Source organism: Perca flavescens, chromosome 2 (assembly GCF_004354835.1).
Source record: "Perca flavescens isolate YP-PL-M2 chromosome 2, PFLA_1.0, whole genome shotgun sequence".
Taxonomy (NCBI): domain Eukaryota; kingdom Metazoa; phylum Chordata; class Actinopteri; order Perciformes; family Percidae; genus Perca; species Perca flavescens.
The window spans coordinates 18178509-18198180 of NC_041332.1; the positions used below are offsets into that span (position 1 = coordinate 18178509).

Consider the following 19672-nt stretch of genomic DNA (forward strand, 5'->3'; position numbering starts at 1 on the left):
TGTTTTTTAAATATAGAAAAATATTAATTGTCAAGGGAATACATTTTTAAACATCAATACAAATAATGGAACATGTTGACCTTTAACTGAGATGTCCTGGGTAGCCTCTTTTGACAACTTGACCTCACTGTGTGAGTTTACCTGAAAGTCCTGCTTGTCAAGCAGATTCCATCATGGTTCTAGGCCTCAGTGCTTTCACTCAAATGCTGGGAAAAAGGGTTCAATGGGAAGACGTCAGCATGTGTTTACAGTATAAACAAAGGCTTCCCTTTAAATATCACCAGAGAACAGCGTTGTCTCTGGTTTGAAAAGGAGTTGTAGGATCACAGAAGCCTGTGTTTAGACAGACCTTGACTTACCATCACTTGGCAGACTTTGGCATACTTAAATTAATTGGAGTTTCACTCAGGACACAAATTGACTATTTGTCCCATATTTGTCTCATCCAACATCATCATGGCTGATTCTAATTTGCTTTTACCACCAGATGATTACTGTTCACTGTGTGTGGACACATTGAGAGACCCGGTCACCATCCCCTGTGGTGACACCTACTGCCTGGAGTGCATCAAGATCTACTGGGACCAGGTCGACCACACGGGTGTGTATAGCTGCCCACAGTGCCGCGCAACCTTCACACCACGGCCAAAGCTGAGACGCAATCTGCCCGACGTGAAACACGAGCAACGGCGCCAGCCCCCGGAGCTCACTCCTTTTCCCTACATGCACCGTGAATCATTTTGCGATTTCTGCATCGGCCATCGCAAAAAGGCTGTTAAGTCATGCCTCATGTGCCTGGCCTACTACTGCGAAACACACGTCAAGCCACATTATGAGTCGTCCACCTTTAAGAGACACAAGCTGGTGGATGAGACGGGCCACCTGGATAGGAAGATCTGTCACCAGCATGAGAAAGGCCTGGAGCTGTTCTGTCGCTCTGACCAGATGTGCATCTGTGTGCTGTGCACTGTCAGAGAGCATCGCGGCCACAAAATAACTTCAGCAGAAGAAGAACGCATTGAAAAACAAGTGAGTCTGAATTGGTTGTGAATCAATCAATATGTGTCATATTGAGAACTGCTAAACTGTGTTTCGTTGTTGAAAACAACAATAAAGATCTATTCTATTCTATTCTATTTCATGACTATGGGATTTTGGAGGCGAGAACAACTCTCTCCCACCGAAGCTACATCCAAAATGATCAAAAATGCCGCAGATAAAATGTATGTCTTGTTCTCTGTGGTTGACAAAAGCCTGTCTCCGTATTGTCATGTTTTTTCAATAGAAAGTCCTAGTGGTCACCCAGACTGAAGTCCAGTACATCATTCAGGAGAGGATGAAGGAGCTGCAGGAGCTTAAACATAATGTGGATGTTCTCAAAGTAAGATCAGACTAATCAAACGTAAAAAATGGTGCCTATACATTTTAAGATGCAATCTGACATTGTGTATTTGGGAGGAGATACAATATGACCTGAGATATGCAAAAAACTCACAACCCACCCTGCTAAAACCTCTTCCCTTTTAGAGTGGTGCTCAGCGAGCACAGGCAGAAAGTGATAAGACATTCCACGAAATGCTACAGGCGGTGGAGCGCTGGAAGGCTGAAATCCATCAGATGATAATGGCCAACATGCAGGCAGCGATGTCGCAGGCTGAGGGCTACGTGGACCGCCTGCAGCAGGAGATCCTGGAGCTACAGCGCAGAGATGCAGAGCTACGGCAGATCCTCGAAACAGAGGACAACATTCACTTTCTGCAGGTGCTTCAGAGCTGCAAAAAATGTTAGGATTCATGTCATAATACATGTCATGAAATATTGCATTGATGAAATACTAAATTTACTTCATAATTGGTGTACTCTCATTGCTGTTCAGGACAGTTTTCAGTAAACTTTTTCATTCAACTGTGGGCAGAGATGTTTACACATTAGACATTAGAGTCTGTGAGTTGCATACACTCTTAAAGCTATATTTTCATATTTAGACAAGACAAGTCACTTACACATACACATTGTATCCAGCATTAAAAAATACTGCTTAGCTTAGGTTCCTCAAATACAGGATCAATGCTTTTGTCCTGGTTTCTTCGATTAAAAGAGGGGCCGCAAGATCAGGATGAGTGCTACTCACTTTTCATTGTGTGTTTCTGACTTGTTGATTATTGTGCTTATTTCTGGTTGAATAGAATTTCCCGAGCCTGTGCATTGCTCCTGAAGCCATGGTGCCTAAAGTGCTAATCAACCCTCAGTTCTCCTTTGGAGAGATAAGCAAGACGGCCACAGAGATGAAGGAACATCTGGACAATATCTGTAAGAAGGAATTGAGCGAAATCTCCAAGAGAGGTTTGTGTATAGTAGATGATTTTGATTTATCTTAAGTAAGTGGTCCAGGCTATAGGCTAACGTATTGCTGTATCATGTTCACAGTCAGTGAAACCCCTGTGTACATACTTTTGCCAAGAAATGGAGACGAAAGACTCAAAGGTAAGTGTCTGTTTACTGAAATATGTACAGTAGATTATATATATTATTTATTTTTGGACAAAGAAAAAAGAAGATGTAGATAGAAAGTGTTTCAAAGCTCTTTCATTTGATTTATGAAATTATGTAATTCATCTCAGAGTTTTTCAAAAATAAATGATAAGATCAAATAGTATCACAAAATAATATGTCCATATTTTCATATCCACACAGTTCCTTCCAGAGTTGATTTTCAGGAGCCAAAATCCAGGACAGACTTCTTAAGATGTGAGCAAAGTGTTTGTAGTTCAGGTTGTTCAATTTGTGTATCACTGTTGTGTAGCAATATGCTTTTATATTTATTATATTTAACCTACTGAGACCCAGCCCAGTATTCTCAGGTATTTAGTTTTTCTGGGTAAAAAAATAGACAGAGTGAGGGAAAGTGAATGAATAACTAAACCTAAACTAAATGACAAGTTTATTTCTTGATCAATGAGGTGCTCCATATCTAAACATACATAATTGGGAAATGTGCATTGTGGCTGTCTTTGCTCAGACTCCTGCAAGATGTCCTTCGATCCAAACACAGTCTATAAAGAGCTGGTCCTGTCGGGTGGGAACCAGAGGGTCACACGTAAGAAAACAGTCCAGTTTTACCCAGATCATCCAGAACGCTTTGATGGCTTCTCCCAGGTGCTGTGCAAGGAGCCTCTGACTGGTTTCAGATTTTACTGGGAGGCAGAGTGGAGTGGGGAGTTTTCCATCGGGGTGGCCTACAAGAGCATCAGTCGCAAAGGGAAGAATTCGCACAGCCTGCTGGGCTACAATGACAAGTCTTGGAGTCTCCTCTGCTCAGACTCCGGCTACTCTGCCTGGCACAATAAAGTAGAACGGGACCTTCCTGAAGCTCCCAGGGCCACAAGAATTGGTGTGTACCTGGATTATGCAGGCAACACTGTGGCATATTACTCAATATCAGAGACTATGGAGCTTATCCACAGATTCAAAGCTCAGTTCAGTGAGCCTTTGTATGCTGGCTTTGGTGTGGGCTCCTCTGTTACCCTCTGCCAGCTGAAGCAGAATCCCACGCCTTAAGATTTATTGTAAAAGTTAAAGAAGGTACTGTTAAATACTGACTGAACAATGTAAAGTTATTGTCTGCAAAAATGAATTTAAAGCCCTCTCTTGCACAGATGTCCATGTCCCTGTATTATATAATGATTATGTCTCACTAAATGTTATTTCATGGCTATTATTTAGGATAACAATGTGTGTATTTCATGCACGTTCCTGTTTGGTGAAATATATGTTAATTTACAGTAATGCAGACACTGCAAGTAACAATGCAAACCTCTACAGCTCATGACAGAAGGCCTATATTCAACGGGTGTATTCAAGAATAAGAACTTATCAATAGCATAGAAGAGCATGTGTGTGTGTGTGTGTGTGTGTGTGTGTGTGTGTGTGTGTGTGTGTGTGTGTGTGTGAACAATTTTAAGAATTAAGGTGTAAAGCACTTCATAATAAAGAAACTACATATATTAAGTGTTATATATTATAATATATTGATTCCTATTTAGACAAATATTCTAAATCATGTAATTCATTAGGATCATTTTAACTAATGCTTGTGCACATAATTTAACTGTTTAGTGACTAATTCTTTTATTTAGTCATTTTTGTGATCGTAGCCTTTAGGATGAAGGCCTTAATGACATCTTGTAGCAATATTAAAAATACACAAATATCTGCTTATAGACAATTACATTTACTGTACAATTTCCCCACTCTAATAGGTGGGACAAAACCTGTCATGACAAATACACATATATTTACAGAGGAAAGAGTATAAAAAACTGTCAGGATCCTGCTGTGGCTGCCTTTGTGCCACTCTTGTGGCCATTTTGTATTTTGTGTTGTGTTTTGTGCTTGTTGCTGTTTTCCATGTGCTCTGTGGTTACCTGTCGGTCATGTGTCTTTGTCTCCGCCCATCCCCTTATATGGTCTGCACATCCTGTCTTGTTAGCTTCCCTCCGGTTCTGCTCTAACCTGTTCCCAATTGTCTCGTTAGTTTCCCTCCGTTTCTGCTCTGTGTATTTCTACATCCCTCTGTGCCTTTGTCTCTTGTCGGTTCGTCTCTCTGTTTGTTCCTGTGAGAGTCCTGTTCATTTGTAGGTTTGTATTTGTAAGTTGTGGAGTCTAAATAAAGTGTGTTTGTTCTGCATATCTGCCTGAAAGAGTTTTGCATTTGGGTCCTCCTGCTTAAACTGTGACAAAACAGAGTATGGTTTTGTTCCCATCAAGGATGCAACAATTGCCATTGGGAGCTGAGACACAGTTGTATACACCAGCTTAATGATATTTAAAACCCTTTTATTCATGCTATTACCCCTGTGTTGGTCCCTCTGCCCCTCCCCTGGTGCAGGTCGTTTCAGCAATCTGAGAACTGAGAAGCGGCAGAAAATCATCAAAAGCAACAAGAACTGATACAAAACTGCTATCGTTAAGAAAAACTCTCTTTGTAAATTCAAAGACACACCAACAATGGACGATGTAATTGCTTTCAGCCAAGAAACACAACAACAGGCCACCTTGTACCTCAAAGGTTTACATTTGAGGAATATCACAAGACAGACAGTTGCAAGGTATTGTTCCAGGCAGATGTAGCTCTGCACCTGGAGAAGCATAAAAAGGAACATTAAACTTAAGAACTGAAAGTTTTCTGAAGAGAGAAAGTGATAGGGAGTGATCCAGGAGATACAAAATGCTCGAGAAACAGAGAAGGGTACCATCCATAATCTGGTTGAGAGTGATAAAATCAGAAGTATCTTTTGTTGTCGTCCCCTAACTACAGCATAAGCCACAGGACGTAGGCATTGGTGGGGAGACCAAAGAGAAGGTTTGCTGTGTATGCAACCATTGCCAAAATGTCTCTCACGGTCTTCATGGTGTTTTCTTCAGGCGACATCCATGGTGGAGTTATGCCTGTATGGTTTATAATGCAAACGTTCATTTTTATCCTGATAATAGACACAGAAATCAACACATATTCTTGTTATGGATGTATAACAGTAATGCACAGACTGTCAATCTCATTCTGTAAATGTTGAAGTCACAATTTGTCAATAAATAACACAAGCAATGGTGCACACAAATACTATGTAATGTAAAACACAAACATGATTAATAGTCTTATTTTTTTCTCTTAAATTACAGTATCACAAGTCCACAATTTGTTCATTTGTAAGAGAATATTCATTCTGCACCATGCATCATGTATTTTCTTATTTTAAGAATCTGAAATAAAATACTGTGGACTTTTTGTTTCTTTTTAAGTTTCTTCGTTTTTTATTACTGACCATGTCGTTATTTATGTCCAAAAGTAATGTTAAATAAACTTTTTTTTACTAATTAAAACTATATATACCATGTAAAAAGTAACAGCATAAAATACAATTTTCCTACCAGCAGTTTGCGAGTCCTCAGCCACTTCTGTGAGGCTACAGCGGCTACAGCACCTGGTTGAGTGCATATTCTTTAAATATTCATACAATAAACAGAACAGACATGGACACCATTGCACCCTCAACACTCTTCATGACATTCAACCAGCTGCACCAACAATTTAAACTACCCAACAAGTTGGAAAGCAGTATCAAGATCTTCATCTAAAATGTCATTAATTGTAAAAGTCTCAATATTAAGAAATCAATTTCTCGTATGTATAAGAACCTTTGTACTGTACTACAAACACATTGCCAAACCAACCAATAAATGGACACTTGACACAGCATTCATCACATCAGTAAATGTCAAAGCCCAGCTGGCTTAGGTCTAGCTTGTTGGAGATAGGACTTCAAGGTCACATAATGTTATCTTTCATATCACATTTTAAATGTAATTATTACCTTTATAACATGCTATCGTTGTGCTATTTGAACTTATCTGGAACTTTCACAGCAACTTACAGGGAAATTAGATTAAATTCTAAACTCACATGATTTGCAAGAGAAATTATCCAAAGGTTTGACGCTGCTTTACATGTTTGTAACAGACAAGAAGCACGGCCTTGGCCCTTTATGCAAACTACTATAATGAACACATTTAGTACAATAGTACTAGTGTATATCACAACAAGCATAACTGTTGTGGAAAGTAAACACTGTAGATGAAAGAACATCAGCTTACATGTCATTTCTATGGCAGCAATGCACATGTTAAATGGACTACAAATATATAGAGATTGAGGTCAGAATACACATCTATTCTATTCTACCCTCTACTGTATGAATGTGCTGCAGTGTAACACTTCATGCAAACATACCGAATGTAAAAACAAAAGTATCAAACATGCCCCTGTAGAGGTTTCTCCAAACAAACGTAATGTTTGCATTTATTACTAACCAAAATTACAATTTACATATCCCTCTCCAGTCGCGACATGGAACCACGAACATTAGATGTTTTGTTTAATATCTCCATATCAATACAGTGTAGACTTACTTTTTTTTTAGTTTAGAAGCAGAGAAAAGCGCAGAGATGGGGACTCGAGTCTGAGACTCGGACTCGAGTTGCACTTAAGTCGCACAGGGAACAGGCACATTGTATCTTTATAGTTTTATCCATATGATGTGACAGACTTAGGTTAATATTTCACCAGGTCCGAGGGCTAGAGGGATGTGTTAAGTAGCAGTTACACAGACAAACATTTATTCTTTGGTGCAGATACCAAAATGTTGAAAAATACAGTTATGAAATTGAAACAGAGTACTTAATTTGTGTTTCTTCAGATTGCATTGCAGTAGACGCTATAAAGTTATCCTACAAGAGATTTTGGTAGCTACAGGACATGCTTTGAATTCGTAAGATTTACAGTGTTAGGGACCAATCAGATTGTCAGAGACTTGAGACTTGACTAGGACTCGTGGCAATAGACTTGAGACTTGACTTAAAAGCGCTGTTTCATCGAGGTCCTCTGACAATTGTAGCCCATCCAGAAGCTTTTTAATCCATCATGGAATTACAGTGTCTTTGCAACATATATAAATTATTTTAAATAAAAAAAATGGACTTGCACGTATGTTTTGTTTACTTCACGACCTTTGGACCGATTGTCTCACCGTAGCTGAATAGCTGAGAGCTTGTCCTTTCCAGAGACCTCTTCTGGAACCTCTTCTCGTCTTCATAGCCCTTCCAGGAGACTAGGCACGCGGTTCCTTTTTTTTATTTTTATTTTTTCAACTTCATTTATTTCTTGAAAATATAGTTTACAGATATTCAGTCATCACAGTTTGTAACTATGCACGCAGTTCCAGAGCGATAAATCCACGATTGAACAGTTATTTTTTGTGTTTTGTGCCAAACAGCGATCTATTTTTTGTTAGCCGGCAGCCGTCTCTGATTTGGGCAAATTACCATGACTTTGACTAACAGCTTTGTTGACCAATCACATGAAGTAATGTGCTCAAAGAGTTTGCTCAGCAAATAGATAATCCTTATAGGAGGGCTTTATATACTAGGGCTGTGTGTGTGTGTGTGTGTGTGTGGGGGAAAATACAGAGGGTGGGTGAGCTGGCAGAAAGAAGCCTGGAGGCTGAAACGAGTGTGATTTGGCTTACTGATGTCAAATAGCAGACAGATAATACATTGAAGATGACACAACTAACTTTTTGGATAAAAGCATATGGACTTTTATGGCCAAAAACCTAAATAGTTTTATATTTTTCTTAGTTACAGAGCTGTTTCCATTGATTGCCAACACCTAGAAGAATACTTTTCAAAAGCCAAAATGAATAGCCATTATTGTTCTCTGTTTGACTTTAATACATTTCTGTGAGATTTAATTTCTGTTTATTCTTTTCTTTTGTCTTCATAGTCATTTAACAACATCCCTGCAGCATGCATATGCTGATAGCCCAGGTTCTCCTGAAAGAAATGATGTCTAAAACTTGATTGTGTGTAACAGGGTTGAGGTTAAACAAGCATTATTACACAAGGAGACCAGGTGAACAAAAGATGTAAAAAAATAAATAAATAAAAATAAAAAGTTATTTCGTTCGAACATCCATAAGCAGCACAACAGTCTGGCATTTTTATTGCTGATCCTGTGCCACTGAACTCTATCTATCAATCTGTGCTCGATTGCTCTTGCTTCATTCTTCAACTAACTTGAATCTGAGTTGAGAGAACTGAATGTGAAGATATAGAGTTGAATTTTCAGTGAGGATAAAATTTTATTGGACTTCAGGTCCAAACGAATAAATTCAATTTCAAATTATACTATTCAGATTCAGTTTTTCAATGCCATAATTCAAATTAAACAATAACATTTCAAATGATGTGATTCAAATTCAGTTTTTCAATGCAATTATTCAAGTTTAGCAATTCAAATTCAAATATAAATGATTCAAATTCAGTTTCTGGTGCCACATATTTCAGCCCATACACATCCTAGTGAATCTGATGTATTCCATTTCTATGTTGTATGGGCTGTGCAAGAACACATATATTCTGTCTGTTTGACCTCTCATTAACAAACTCATAAAACTTTAAAGTTCAGATGGACTTAGAGAGTCTGATGTAGAGCATATGGAAATCCATTATGTTTAACGTGTTTTACACCTGAGGTCTCTAAAACCCTAAACATAAGTAATGTGTCTTTTTCTGTAGCAGACTTCATGAAATTAGGGGAAATAATATAGTATCAAACTGATAAAACAATGTTTGGTACGTTATTGAGTTGTTAAAGAGGCACTCTCCTTATATCCACGGCTCTTTGTTCCAGACTATACTCCTTCTTCATCTCAGTCTACTCCAAGGGGGGCGGAGATGGTAAGGGGATGTACCACAAGGTGCATCTAATGGGAAATGCAACTGAAACCCTCAGGTCAAAGGTTCTGATCAGAAAAACTGTCCTCAGCATGTGTTCAGGACTGCTGGTCAACTATATACACAGAGGAAACTGCGGACAGACAGATCACAAGTCCTCCCACATATGTGCACATTCACACGTCTTAACTATGTGGGTGGACTGCGTGTATGTTTTAAAGCATGAGCTTGTAAATGAGTATATTATTTTAATGAATCTTTTAAGTTTCTGTGTGCTTTAGAGCTAGGTCAGACAGGTGTTGTCTTTAATTTTCTGTCTTTTGTCTCTCACTAATAGAGGAAAAAAAATGATTTCATGTTTCAGGAAAAAGTGAAGCGTATGCATAATTGTATAATTCTGGGTTCACAGTCTGACAATAATGAGGAAAGCATAAAAATAACCATGAAATAAGTTAATTGATGCTAACTTGCTTTCAGACATACGAATGTTATATAGAGAGTTATAAACAGTATAGTGTCAAATGGGGACACAGTTAACAGATTTATTCTACGACGTTACTCTTTCAGTAAACAAGATTGTAATCGTCTGTTTAAATCATTTGAATTTCAGTGAACGTTTGACTCTGTTGACTTCACCTTACACTGCTTAAATCAGGGATGGAAGAGATCAGCCGGTTACTAGGGACTCTTAACATTTTCCATTTCTTCTTTTGATAGATTCTGTCACCTCCCTTCCCAAAACTGAAAGCACATTTACTACTTCCCACACTTTCTTTGATCAGGTTTAGAATCACAAACACAGAATGTCAAGTGAAAAAATAAGACTACAAAAACTTACACTTCATGCACCAACACTGGTTACTTACTGTGATACATTTGCATGAGCTCTGGTCTATCACTATCTCTAGTCTGTCACCAGCTTTAGGCCTTTCTAAAAACAGATGGGAGCTCTACACATTCAAATCATTGTACTTATTAGAGTGTCTATTAATTATTATGCATGCAAAAAAAGACAAGACAATTCACAATTTATGAAACAAGGTTATTGTATTACATTTTAGAGGATTTTACAATTCTTTAATGCATTGAATTTATCTAAGTGCAGATGACAAGGAAAATACAGTACAACACAGAACGCAGCTACACAGGGATCTACAACTTCACATCTGACTTTTTGGCTTTTAAAATGTTAGTCATGCAAATATTTAAATAATGGCTTTTCCTATGTGTATATTAAGATGCTAGCACAATGACAGTCATATTTTATTTAAATTATATCCACATGCATTTTGAAAATTATGTGAAATCACCATTCTGGTGCAGCCTAATATGTTTTGTAAACATCACATTGTGTGTGAGACTGCTTATTTCAGAAAAGTGCACAATTCAAATTTGAAATCGATTTTCCTACACTTTTCAGTTTATAGACCACCGCACATGGAAGCCTCTTCTGGCCAGATCTCCTCTCAATCTTTATGACTTTAAAGACCTCATAAGGAGGAATCAGGGCTTCTCTCTCTGACTCTCCGAGCTTAGAGTACAGAGAGACGTCTGCTCCAGAGCATGTTAAAATCTTAAAGCATGATTTGTCTCCAAATCTTTCAGCGCTGGGGTACCAACCCATTGAGCTGGAGGTAAAAGAGCCAAAGCGAATCACCTTGTTGAGAACATCTTGGCTAAAGTAGCTGTTGACCCTGCGGTAGCCAGTGAGACATCTTTCCTCTTCAGGTTTGCGAGCGTTAAGAGTTTGGAGTGCGTCAGTCAGGAAAAAGTGAAGTGTGTGATATCTAAATGTGGTCTTATAATTAGATTTCTGTGTTCGAACTGCATTATTGAAATCAAAGTAGATGTTTGGCTTGTCAAGAGTATAAACATAAATAGCCATAATCTGTTCTTTTCCCAGAGATGTGGAAGGTTGATTTCCCTTTCTACGCTTCCATTTTTTGTTGTAGTATTGTTCTGCTAGGCTCCAGGCCAGGGTGAAATTTTTGTCCTGGTTTTTCTCGTTCGCGAGGTACTCCTTAACTCTGCACTCCATCTTGTATTTGCAACCAGTGTACATGTCATCAACCGCATTTGGAGCCAAATCCAGTGGAACTCGACTTTTTATCCAAAGTTCAGCAGAGTTCTATAAAATCATAGAAATGCAAATTTTACTAAGTGAAAAGTACAGGGCAGTCGCACTTAAAGCTGCCACCCAGCTTATACACTACCTTTGTGATTCCTATGGAGACTCCATATGTCATTAGCACTGCTGCCCAAACTGCCATCATTATCATCTTTCACCAGCATTAAAACCTGCACACAAAAATATCTCAGTCATTGAACACAAGTTTTGGGATTTAAATCATTCAGTTATCTTATTTGAATCTGAAGCCTCCTTAACCCTTCGGAGTCATGTTAATTTATTGAATGTAAAAATATTGATGTAAAACTTTGGCTAGGCTGAAATGGGCCTTGAAGTGGACTCCTTAATACCAGTTGTGAATGTAGATCAAACATTTATAGATGAGGATATCAAGGATAGGTCTCTAAAAATATTGACAATGTGTCATTTTGACGTGCAATTTCAGTTTTGTGTAATGTGATCATCTTGGATTATTATGTTTAAAACTGCAAAAACATAATTCATGCATGTCGGCGATTTGAACTTAATTCACTTCAATAAAGATAACTATACATGCTACTCTTGTTATGAGCATCAAGGCGTGGCGGTGCAAATTCAACTCATGTTTAGTACATGTTAACTCAAAGATTCGTAGGAAAAATATAAACATTGGAGGCCATTAATCGGCGCACAAAATCCTTGTATTCCATTCTGCAGTAAGCATCATATAGCCATGGTAAAAAGAAAACAAGGCAGTTTAATTAATTTTGGTTTTACTAGGAAATTGTGTAGCGATGACGTTAATAGCACGACTAATTCACCTGTTGCAAGCCCTGTTGGCACACCTCCCACCGGGGTGACAACGCAAGAAGAAGCTGAAGATATAATGTCCTCTCTGGCTGAAGATGATCCTAACCACTCTCGCTCCTCTCTCCCGTTAAATTGGAACAGGCAGCAGTGGAGAGACTGGAAGGGCCGATGGCTGTTTGTGGAGGATGGAAGCTTGGGATGCGTCGCTAAGGTCTAATTGAACGGAGGAATTATGGTATTCTTCGGTAGCCTGAGTAATTTATAGTTGTTCATGTGAAATCTCAAAAACAGCCGGATGCTTTGTGTATAGACTATTTGTGGCTGGCTGTTTGCCATTTGACCTATCTACTCCTGTCGATAAAGTATGATAAGGTAAATCCTGTAGTGCATACACTTGTAGCTGTTATGTATCTTTGTAAGGCATTGTAAGTCGCAAGCGCACGACCCCCCTCCGCGTGGAAAAAAAGTGGGCTCCCTGGAGGCCACGGTATAGTTCGAACACTGCACAGCAGTTAAGTTGACAACACATATGTGGGTTCACAAAATGACACCAAGTTTCCCTAACCGCAGACAAAAGTAAACGGAGCTCAAATCCACTCAGCACTCAGCCTTCTGTCTGTTCTGTTCCTCTTCTTGTCTTCTTCTTGTACACACATCAACCTAAAAGCTATTTCCTTTCATTCTACTTCTGGTACAAAATAGTTTCTAACATACAATCTCATTCCTAAACTATAATAAACTGTACTAAAAGTTAAAGCTAAACCAACTGTGCGTCCAAGTCTATTCATTCATACAAGTGTGACTTTCCTGGAACTTGTGACCAATGTCTCATGTCTACACACAACTCTTAACAATGAGCAACACAGTATAATATGAGCTTTAATTCTACTGAGAATAACACATCTAAATAATAGTAATATTTCTACATACCACAGTTCTGTTGTCACATGGTGTAGCTCTACTTTGGTAACTTGTGGGTTATCTGTTAAGATGAGCTCTTGCTTGTCTTACACCAGCTGCAGGCTATTCCAATCAGGGGTGCTACCTTCATGGGGACTACACAGTCAAGGCATTGCCTTTTAATTGTAATGAATGATATGGGTCTCTGCATCTGGGAATGTAGTTTTACCTAAGACCGTAGCCTAAGACACAAATACCTTGGAGTGTTTCAATTCAATGTAAGTAACTCTCAAATAACCATTGTAGGAACAGGTGTAATGCGTTTCTTTTATTTATTTGTACAGTAGTCCAGTATGTGATGGTACACATGGTAAAGGTACAGTGAAGTACAGAGGCAGTGCATGAGACAGGATAGTAGAGGGTACTATACTATTGAAATACATCTAGAGAGAGTCCATGTACTGTATGATGTGTTTATTAAAACTGCTCTGTTGGCCATATACAAAAAATAAAAATAGCACAAAGTCCACATACTTTGTGGAAAATTACACATTACACACAGGCCCGAAATACACACATGCACAAACCGGACCTATACATACATTAATGGAGAGATGGCAGAGCGAGGGGGCTGCCAATGAAGGTGCCCTGAACAGTTTGGGGTTTTGGTGCCATGATCAACATGTAACCTTCATTCAACCAAGACAAATCACAGTTCTCCAACGATTCAACAAATTATTCAAGTCACTGTACAGTACATGAAGCAATGTGGAGCAATACAAAATGCAATTCATCCTCAATCACTTATAACACCAAGATCACAAAAAGGCATAAACGCTGCTCTTCAGGAATACCTTCATATCTGCCTTCCTTTTTTGCCAGTGATAAGGTAACAGTGCTCAAAAGGACCTCTGCCCTCACTGTATATTAAACTTTAGGTTATGTGTTGTAATCTAGATTTGAACGTAGTTTCTGAGTGTTGGCTTATTCTAAATCTCCTTCCATTGATTTTTATTTTCCCTACTTTAGTAGTTTTTGTTTGACTATATTATATTCACTGCACATTACTCAATATAAGAAACTGTGTTAAATAATCCAATTTAATTACCTTTTTACTATTCCTTTTTAGGTTATATTTCAGAACCACACTTAACCACACTTTTTTTTTTTTTTTTTTCTTTTTAGATACTTTTCAATAAAGAGAAAAATACTTAGTTTTCTATGTTGGAAATTACTCTCCAGTCCTGATAGAAAATTGTCCCAATAAAACATAGTTTTAGGGTTTGAACAGCCAACTGAAATTTGTCAAGCTGCAAATTTAAACAATCAAGCTACGATTGGTCAAAAATCTTTTGGTTGGGATTTTTATATACTCCTACTGGTAACATTAGCTAAGTAACCACTAGATATGAGTGGTTGTTTTTTTGGCAAATTGTCTCATTTAAATGTCAATAATCAACAGAATAAGAATTTGTGAGTTGTTTGGCATTTATTGTGCACATTATGGCCTCTGACAACTAAGCTAACAAAGCTTTTTTTTGTTTCCTCATAGCTTTCAAAAACATAACTTGTGAATTATCTCTATGACAAACACCACAAGATAAAGTGTTCCATTAACACAACATCACCACTTTTTGCTCAATGGCTACCTCATATCACCAGAATAATCATCAGCACCAGCAGAGCACTCAGCACTGCAGCCACAAAATGCTTCTGCCTGCGTTTAACAAGGACTGAAGAAATTAAAATCAACAGTATTATGCATGCTAACATCATCCACACACTGCTTGTGGGCCAGTGTGTTAAAACGGCTTCAAAATATGTTTTCATTTGCCTTTGATTCAATTTACAATTTAAATCTCTCCTTGGTATTTTGGTGCTCTGTAGCTTGTAGACCACACTGCACCATGGGTCATTAGTCAGGACATGAGTGATTTTGAAGACCTCATAGGGAGGAATCAGCACCTGTCCCATTTGGTTTGTGGCAGAGTAATGTGTTATATCAGCACCAAAGCATGAGTAGATCTCAAAACAAGACACATTGCCATTCAAATCAAATGACTCCTTGCTTGAAGCTACCCAGGTGAAAGCACCAAAACGCACGTTTGTGTTGATGACATTGTGGTCAAACTGTTTCCGTGTCCTGTGATAGGTGGTTCTGCATGATGTCTGATTGTGACGCAGAACTTGAATGGCATCAGTCAGGTAGAAGTAGAAATAGTGGAACTTAAATCTGCCTGTGTTGTACTTGAGTTTCCCTGTTTTTACTGCTTGATTGAAATCTTGTTGGATATAGTTCAGCTTTGTGTACATGTACATAACTATAGCATGCTCTTCTTTCAGGTGCTTGTGCACAGGTTTCTTTGCACCACCTTCAGTTGAAGCCCAGGCAAAACTGAAGTTTCTGTTAAAGTTCCACTCAAACACGCCAAACAAGTCGATCACAGAGGCTGTTTCAGACCGGCAACCATCATACATGTCATCAATGGAATCTGTCGCCATATTCAGAGGTAAAACACCAGTCTTAGTTTTCTGCAGTGACAGATAAAAAACCGCTACAGTGAGCAAAATCAACAATTACAGAAGGTTTTGGACTATTCCCTGTAAATGTGTTGAAACAAGTAAACTTTGCATGATTTTGCATGTGAAAGAAAGAACCTTGATCCCACCTCAGTAGGTTTCTGAGGCCACCAGAGTAGTAGAAATGGGTCATGATACAAAAGGAGCGCCACTGCCAACAACACACAAAGGGTTGCACAGTTTCTCAGTGACTTCAGCTCACACCCTGGTCCTTTGCCAAACTTCATATCTAAATGAAAAGAAAAATATATCTTATAATTAAAAATGGCTCTTAAAACCACTGAAAATATATATATTGTTACATGTTATGTTTCAACATCATGAATATGCATTCGACTTTGTTTAACTGTTGTATTTGCATGCACATTGACTCAGTTTGTATGTTTAAATCTACAAGTTAAAGTACGAGCCTAGTGGCTGACATGTAAGAGATAAACAATTAGGACCCACATAATATTTCCTCATAGAATTATCCATTAATAAACATCCTCATATTCTCCACTAACAATATATGACATCTGATTGTTTTTGGCTTACCTTTCCCCCATCAAGTGCTGTTAACAGCAGTAGGACATTCCTTTGAAAGAGTGTGGATGCATTGTTGTTTGCCAGCAAAGAAGTTCCGGCTCACAGGATTTACAGGTGGGACCACACAGCACAGACATTCTTCTACACCTTTGCTCAAAGGCTCCAGAGCTTATATGGTTCTCATCTTCCATGTGTTTGTCCATAGTGTTTGATGAGAAACCACTTAACAAAAAAAACAGTTTCTACATTTATATTTTGGCTACTTTTTCTTTTCCTAGTTTGCAACATATTCTCATGTTATGTGTACGTACGTATTTGTCAAGTGTAATTGAAACCTCTGTCATTTCACTGCTTGCATTGCCAGAAGGAGGTCCCACACGTTGTAACACTAGGAAATCCTGTTTGGCAGCTTGCTCAGGTTAAAACCAACAAAGGTGCAGAATGTTGTCTGGTTGCAAAACACTAAAAGCGCAGACTAAAACAGAGCTATCACTCTGAAAAAGGTTGACAGTCCACATAAAAGAACACTTCACCATAGTGCTGCTCAGGATGTGGTAAGTTAGAAAAACATTTCAAGACTTTTACTACTTACAAAATGTAATGTGCTTTCTTACCAGTGCAAATTGATACATATCAACTTTTTAAAATGTTGAAGATTGGAGTGAAAGGTCAATAGCTAAGCACCATATAACTTAAATATGCAGTGCCACATCTGTATATGTATTTAACAGGATGTACAGTAGAGCTTGATATGCTATGCTGGATTTTACAGCGATTCACAATCCCTTTAAGTAGGTTAAACTGTAAAGATTAAATGATACGATATATTTTGATGGACATTACATGCTACAGTATGGTGCTAAGTTTAAGTCACTCTGCAGGTTTTTGTTTATCTCTGCTAGTTGATGAGCCACAGCTGGTCAGGTAGATACAGAGTGACTCATTGTGCTATCATGATGGTCAAACGCCTGCAACAAAACTTTCCATTTGTGAGCATCCTAGTGATGAAATGTGGTGCATACATGAAGTGAGGCCCATTGTAAATGAATAGACAATGAAGGTACACAAACTTACATTATAGTTTACATTTTAAATGTATGCATAAGGTTACAGGTATCCTTCCCTACCAACACACACCTACAGTGTCCGACCTGTGCAAGTTCACGTTATGGATATATTATTGCCCTAAACCAGGCATTGTAGGGGTTTCCCTCCTTAATTCCAGGAAAGACAATATGAAAATTTTTTCACATGGAACTAAGATCTCAGTTCTTCTGGGTTAAACGACAGATTTCCTCTTTTCCAGATGCACTATGCCTACCTGGGACAGGCAAACATGTCAGAGAAAAACTGTATCTGCGTTTGCTGTTACTTCTCTTGTTGTTTTGGTGGGACTGCTGATGTTTGTTGTTATATATCTGACACTAAGCTGGCAGGATGTCATTGAAGAGGTATTTATAACACTTATTATTTCACACTATATATTCAACATTAAACAAAATCAATCCAGAGGACTAACCCATAAAATAAAAGGAGTTACTCTGATCACAAAGTCTTTTTTTATTTTTTAAGTATGCACCATTAAAGTAATTCCAAAGGCCATTAATTGTTAATGTTTTTTAAGGACTGCACAAATGAGGTTCCTGCTCGCAGTAGTACTGTTTATTTAGTGTATATCTCCATCTACTGGATACATACTGAACAACATGTTTCTTCTCATTTCAGCATTTAATGCAGGATCTGACATATGACCTGAGTGACGACATGTATGACGAATGCAGATCCAAAGCTACAGTTGTGACTGATAAAGCCTTGATGCAGAAATGGGACACCAGTACAAACTTTAGTCAACCTTGGAGCAACGCAGAGAAAAAAGCTAGAGATCCTGCACACAAGTACATGGAGAAACACCATTCGGTGGCCTTATACCTGTACACAAATATTATGCTGCAACCTGTCAAACAAGACATTGAGACTGCAGAAAGAAGTAGAAAACAACTAAAAAAGACATTTGAGCCCCTTCATTTTTTCCTTAGCGAAGCCATTCAGATTCTGAAGCACAGTCAAGTGACATGTCTTCAGACAAATTACAGAACAGAGACACTTTTACATCTCAACATCTCTAACAAACTGATTCGGTTCAACACCTTCACATTAGGTTCTGACGGGTCGAACTTTACAAGAAACGCTTCATGTTTTGAAGTATACACATGTTTCGGTGCTGACATAACACTTTATTCAGCCCTGAAACTAAACAGACAGGTGCTGATTCCTCCCTATGAGGTTTTCAAAGTCACAGACACAGAGACAAATTCACAGAGGTGTAAAGTCGTCCACAGGCTGAAAAGCAACATGAACTGCGTTTATGATAGAGAAAGCAATGCGTTGCATCCAATATCTGCATTGCCAGTGGATGGATTTTGGCTAATTTTTGCCATCACTTGTATGATTATTGTTTGTCTTTTGTTACCCTTTGTCATTGTGAAGGTGTTAGAAAACCATAAAAAAACTGCTGTTTACAGTGCCTCATCTTTGCGTGACAGCACTTACTACCCGCCAAGAGCTGTCTTTTAAAAGCAAGCTTTCATTTTAAATAAAGATGGTCCTGTGAGCTTCACACTTGGCAGCAATCCAATGCGGCCTGAAGGAAGCTGTTTTAAAACTTCATGCATTGAAAACAAGGAAGCTGTGGTTATAACATTTTTCCCCCTTAACATATTGCATTCTTGCATTGTATACATTTAGGAAACTTTCATAATTTTAATTATTATTATTATTATATAATATTTACAAATGGTATTCTTCCATATTCAGACTTACTTACTCCATAACGTCTGGTTCAAGGGTTCAAGCCTGTTGCAACTCCCCTAGCAGCAATATTGGATGCAGTTTGAGGAATGCAATAAATTAAAAAATATATAATTTTTACTGTTATCATAATAGAACATAATGTGCCCTGGAATGGAAAAAATATCAGCAAAGTCAAAACATATATGAGTATAGCACTAAATAATTTCAAAAAGCATTATTTCCCTTTTAACACCATTCAATGGTGAGACTTTTGTGTTTGTATGAAAACATCTTGCAACATTTTGTCAAATTTGGAGGCATCATAAAATGTAGTATTACAAGTAAGACCTTGCAACCACAATGTTATTCATTTTTATTCATTTATTTCACCTTTATTTATTCAGGCAAGTAATTAAGATGTTTTAATTTGCAATGGCGGCCTGACAAGTGGCAAAGCCACTTAGGGTAAAATAAGCATATTAGACCATTGTATTAATATCAATTCTTAAAAATATATATATATATATATATATATATATATATATATATATATATATATGGTATATTGTATGTTAAAATGTATGGTGGAAATGTCTTTATGAAAAGAAAACGCTAAATTCCTGCAGCAGGTGACAAGTCAAATATAAAAATATAATTAAATATAAT

The 19672-nt window shown here is 37.9% G+C and overlaps 4 protein-coding genes across 7 annotated transcripts; 2 read left to right on the plus strand and 2 right to left on the minus strand.

Moving 5' to 3' along the window:
* Positions 1-456: 456 nt before the first annotated feature.
* ftr84 (finTRIM family, member 84) lies at positions 457-3558 on the plus strand. Its single transcript, XM_028588871.1, has 7 exons — positions 457-1029; positions 1286-1381; positions 1528-1761; positions 2187-2343; positions 2428-2484; positions 2695-2748; positions 3020-3558. Exons 1-7 carry the CDS (start codon positions 457-459, stop codon positions 3556-3558), a joined length of 1710 nt encoding a protein of 569 aa, XP_028444672.1.
* Positions 3559-10316: 6758 nt separating this feature from the next.
* On the minus strand, positions 10317-13277 carry LOC114568511 (GPI-linked NAD(P)(+)--arginine ADP-ribosyltransferase 1). Of its 2 annotated transcripts, none has more exons than XM_028598128.1 (3): positions 13139-13277; positions 11505-11589; positions 10317-11419 (listed from the first exon to the last, which is right to left on the minus strand). In XM_028598128.1, the coding sequence occupies exons 2-3, from the start codon at positions 11568-11570 to the stop codon at positions 10661-10663; spliced, it is 825 nt and encodes a 274-aa protein (XP_028453929.1). In that variant the 5' UTR covers positions 11571-11589; positions 13139-13277; the 3' UTR covers positions 10317-10660. The 2 variants fall into 2 exon arrangements, with proteins under 2 accessions (XP_028453929.1, XP_028453936.1); XM_028598135.1 differs by lacking the exon at positions 13139-13277 and adding an exon at positions 12220-12429.
* Positions 13171-18892, plus strand: LOC114568488 (ecto-ADP-ribosyltransferase 5-like). Of its 3 annotated transcripts, none has more exons than XM_028598119.1 (6): positions 13171-13386; positions 15452-15618; positions 16241-16330; positions 16584-16770; positions 17523-17667; positions 17942-18892. In XM_028598119.1, exons 5-6 carry the CDS (start codon positions 17530-17532, stop codon positions 18788-18790), a joined length of 987 nt encoding a protein of 328 aa, XP_028453920.1. In that variant the 5' UTR covers positions 13171-13386; positions 15452-15618; positions 16241-16330; positions 16584-16770; positions 17523-17529; the 3' UTR covers positions 18791-18892. The 3 variants fall into 3 exon arrangements, with proteins under 3 accessions (XP_028453920.1, XP_028453903.1, XP_028453911.1); XM_028598102.1 differs by having other exon boundaries at positions 13172-13386; positions 16581-16770; XM_028598110.1 differs by lacking the exon at positions 16584-16770 and having other exon boundaries at positions 13174-13386.
* Positions 14759-15610, minus strand: LOC114562493 (ecto-ADP-ribosyltransferase 4-like). The gene is made up of 2 exons (XM_028588883.1): positions 14943-15610; positions 14759-14825 (listed from the first exon to the last, which is right to left on the minus strand). The coding sequence occupies exons 1-2, from the start codon at positions 15608-15610 to the stop codon at positions 14759-14761; spliced, it is 735 nt and encodes a 244-aa protein (XP_028444684.1).
* Positions 18893-19672: the final 780 nt, after the last annotated feature.

What these genes read in the sequence shown, in the direction of transcription:
- LOC114562493 (XM_028588883.1), bottom strand. Translation starts at nt 15,610, where the DNA reads ATGGCGACAGATTCCATTGATGACATGTATGATGGTTGCCGGTCTGAA. An exon ending in AATTGTAAATTGAATCAAAG is followed by an intron (nt 14,826 to 14,942) that starts GCAAATGAAAAC and finishes TGTTAAACGCAG; the next exon opens with GCAGAAGCATTTTGTGGCTG.
- ftr84 (XM_028588871.1), top strand. Translation starts at nt 457, where the DNA reads ATGGCTGATTCTAATTTGCTTTTACCACCAGATGATTACTGTTCACTG. An exon ending in TGGAGACGAAAGACTCAAAG is followed by an intron (nt 2,485 to 2,694) that starts GTAAGTGTCTGT and finishes ATATCCACACAG; the next exon opens with TTCCTTCCAGAGTTGATTTT. An exon ending in CAGGACAGACTTCTTAAGAT is followed by an intron (nt 2,749 to 3,019) that starts GTGAGCAAAGTG and finishes GTCTTTGCTCAG; the next exon opens with ACTCCTGCAAGATGTCCTTC.
- LOC114568488 (XM_028598119.1), top strand. Translation starts at nt 17,530, where the DNA reads ATGCCTACCTGGGACAGGCAAACATGTCAGAGAAAAACTGTATCTGCG. An exon ending in GGCAGGATGTCATTGAAGAG is followed by an intron (nt 17,668 to 17,941) that starts GTATTTATAACA and finishes TTCTCATTTCAG; the next exon opens with CATTTAATGCAGGATCTGAC.
- LOC114568511 (XM_028598128.1), bottom strand. Translation starts at nt 11,570, where the DNA reads ATGATAATGATGGCAGTTTGGGCAGCAGTGCTAATGACATATGGAGTC. An exon ending in TCTCCATAGGAATCACAAAG is followed by an intron (nt 11,420 to 11,504) that starts GTAGTGTATAAG and finishes ATGATTTTATAG; the next exon opens with AACTCTGCTGAACTTTGGAT.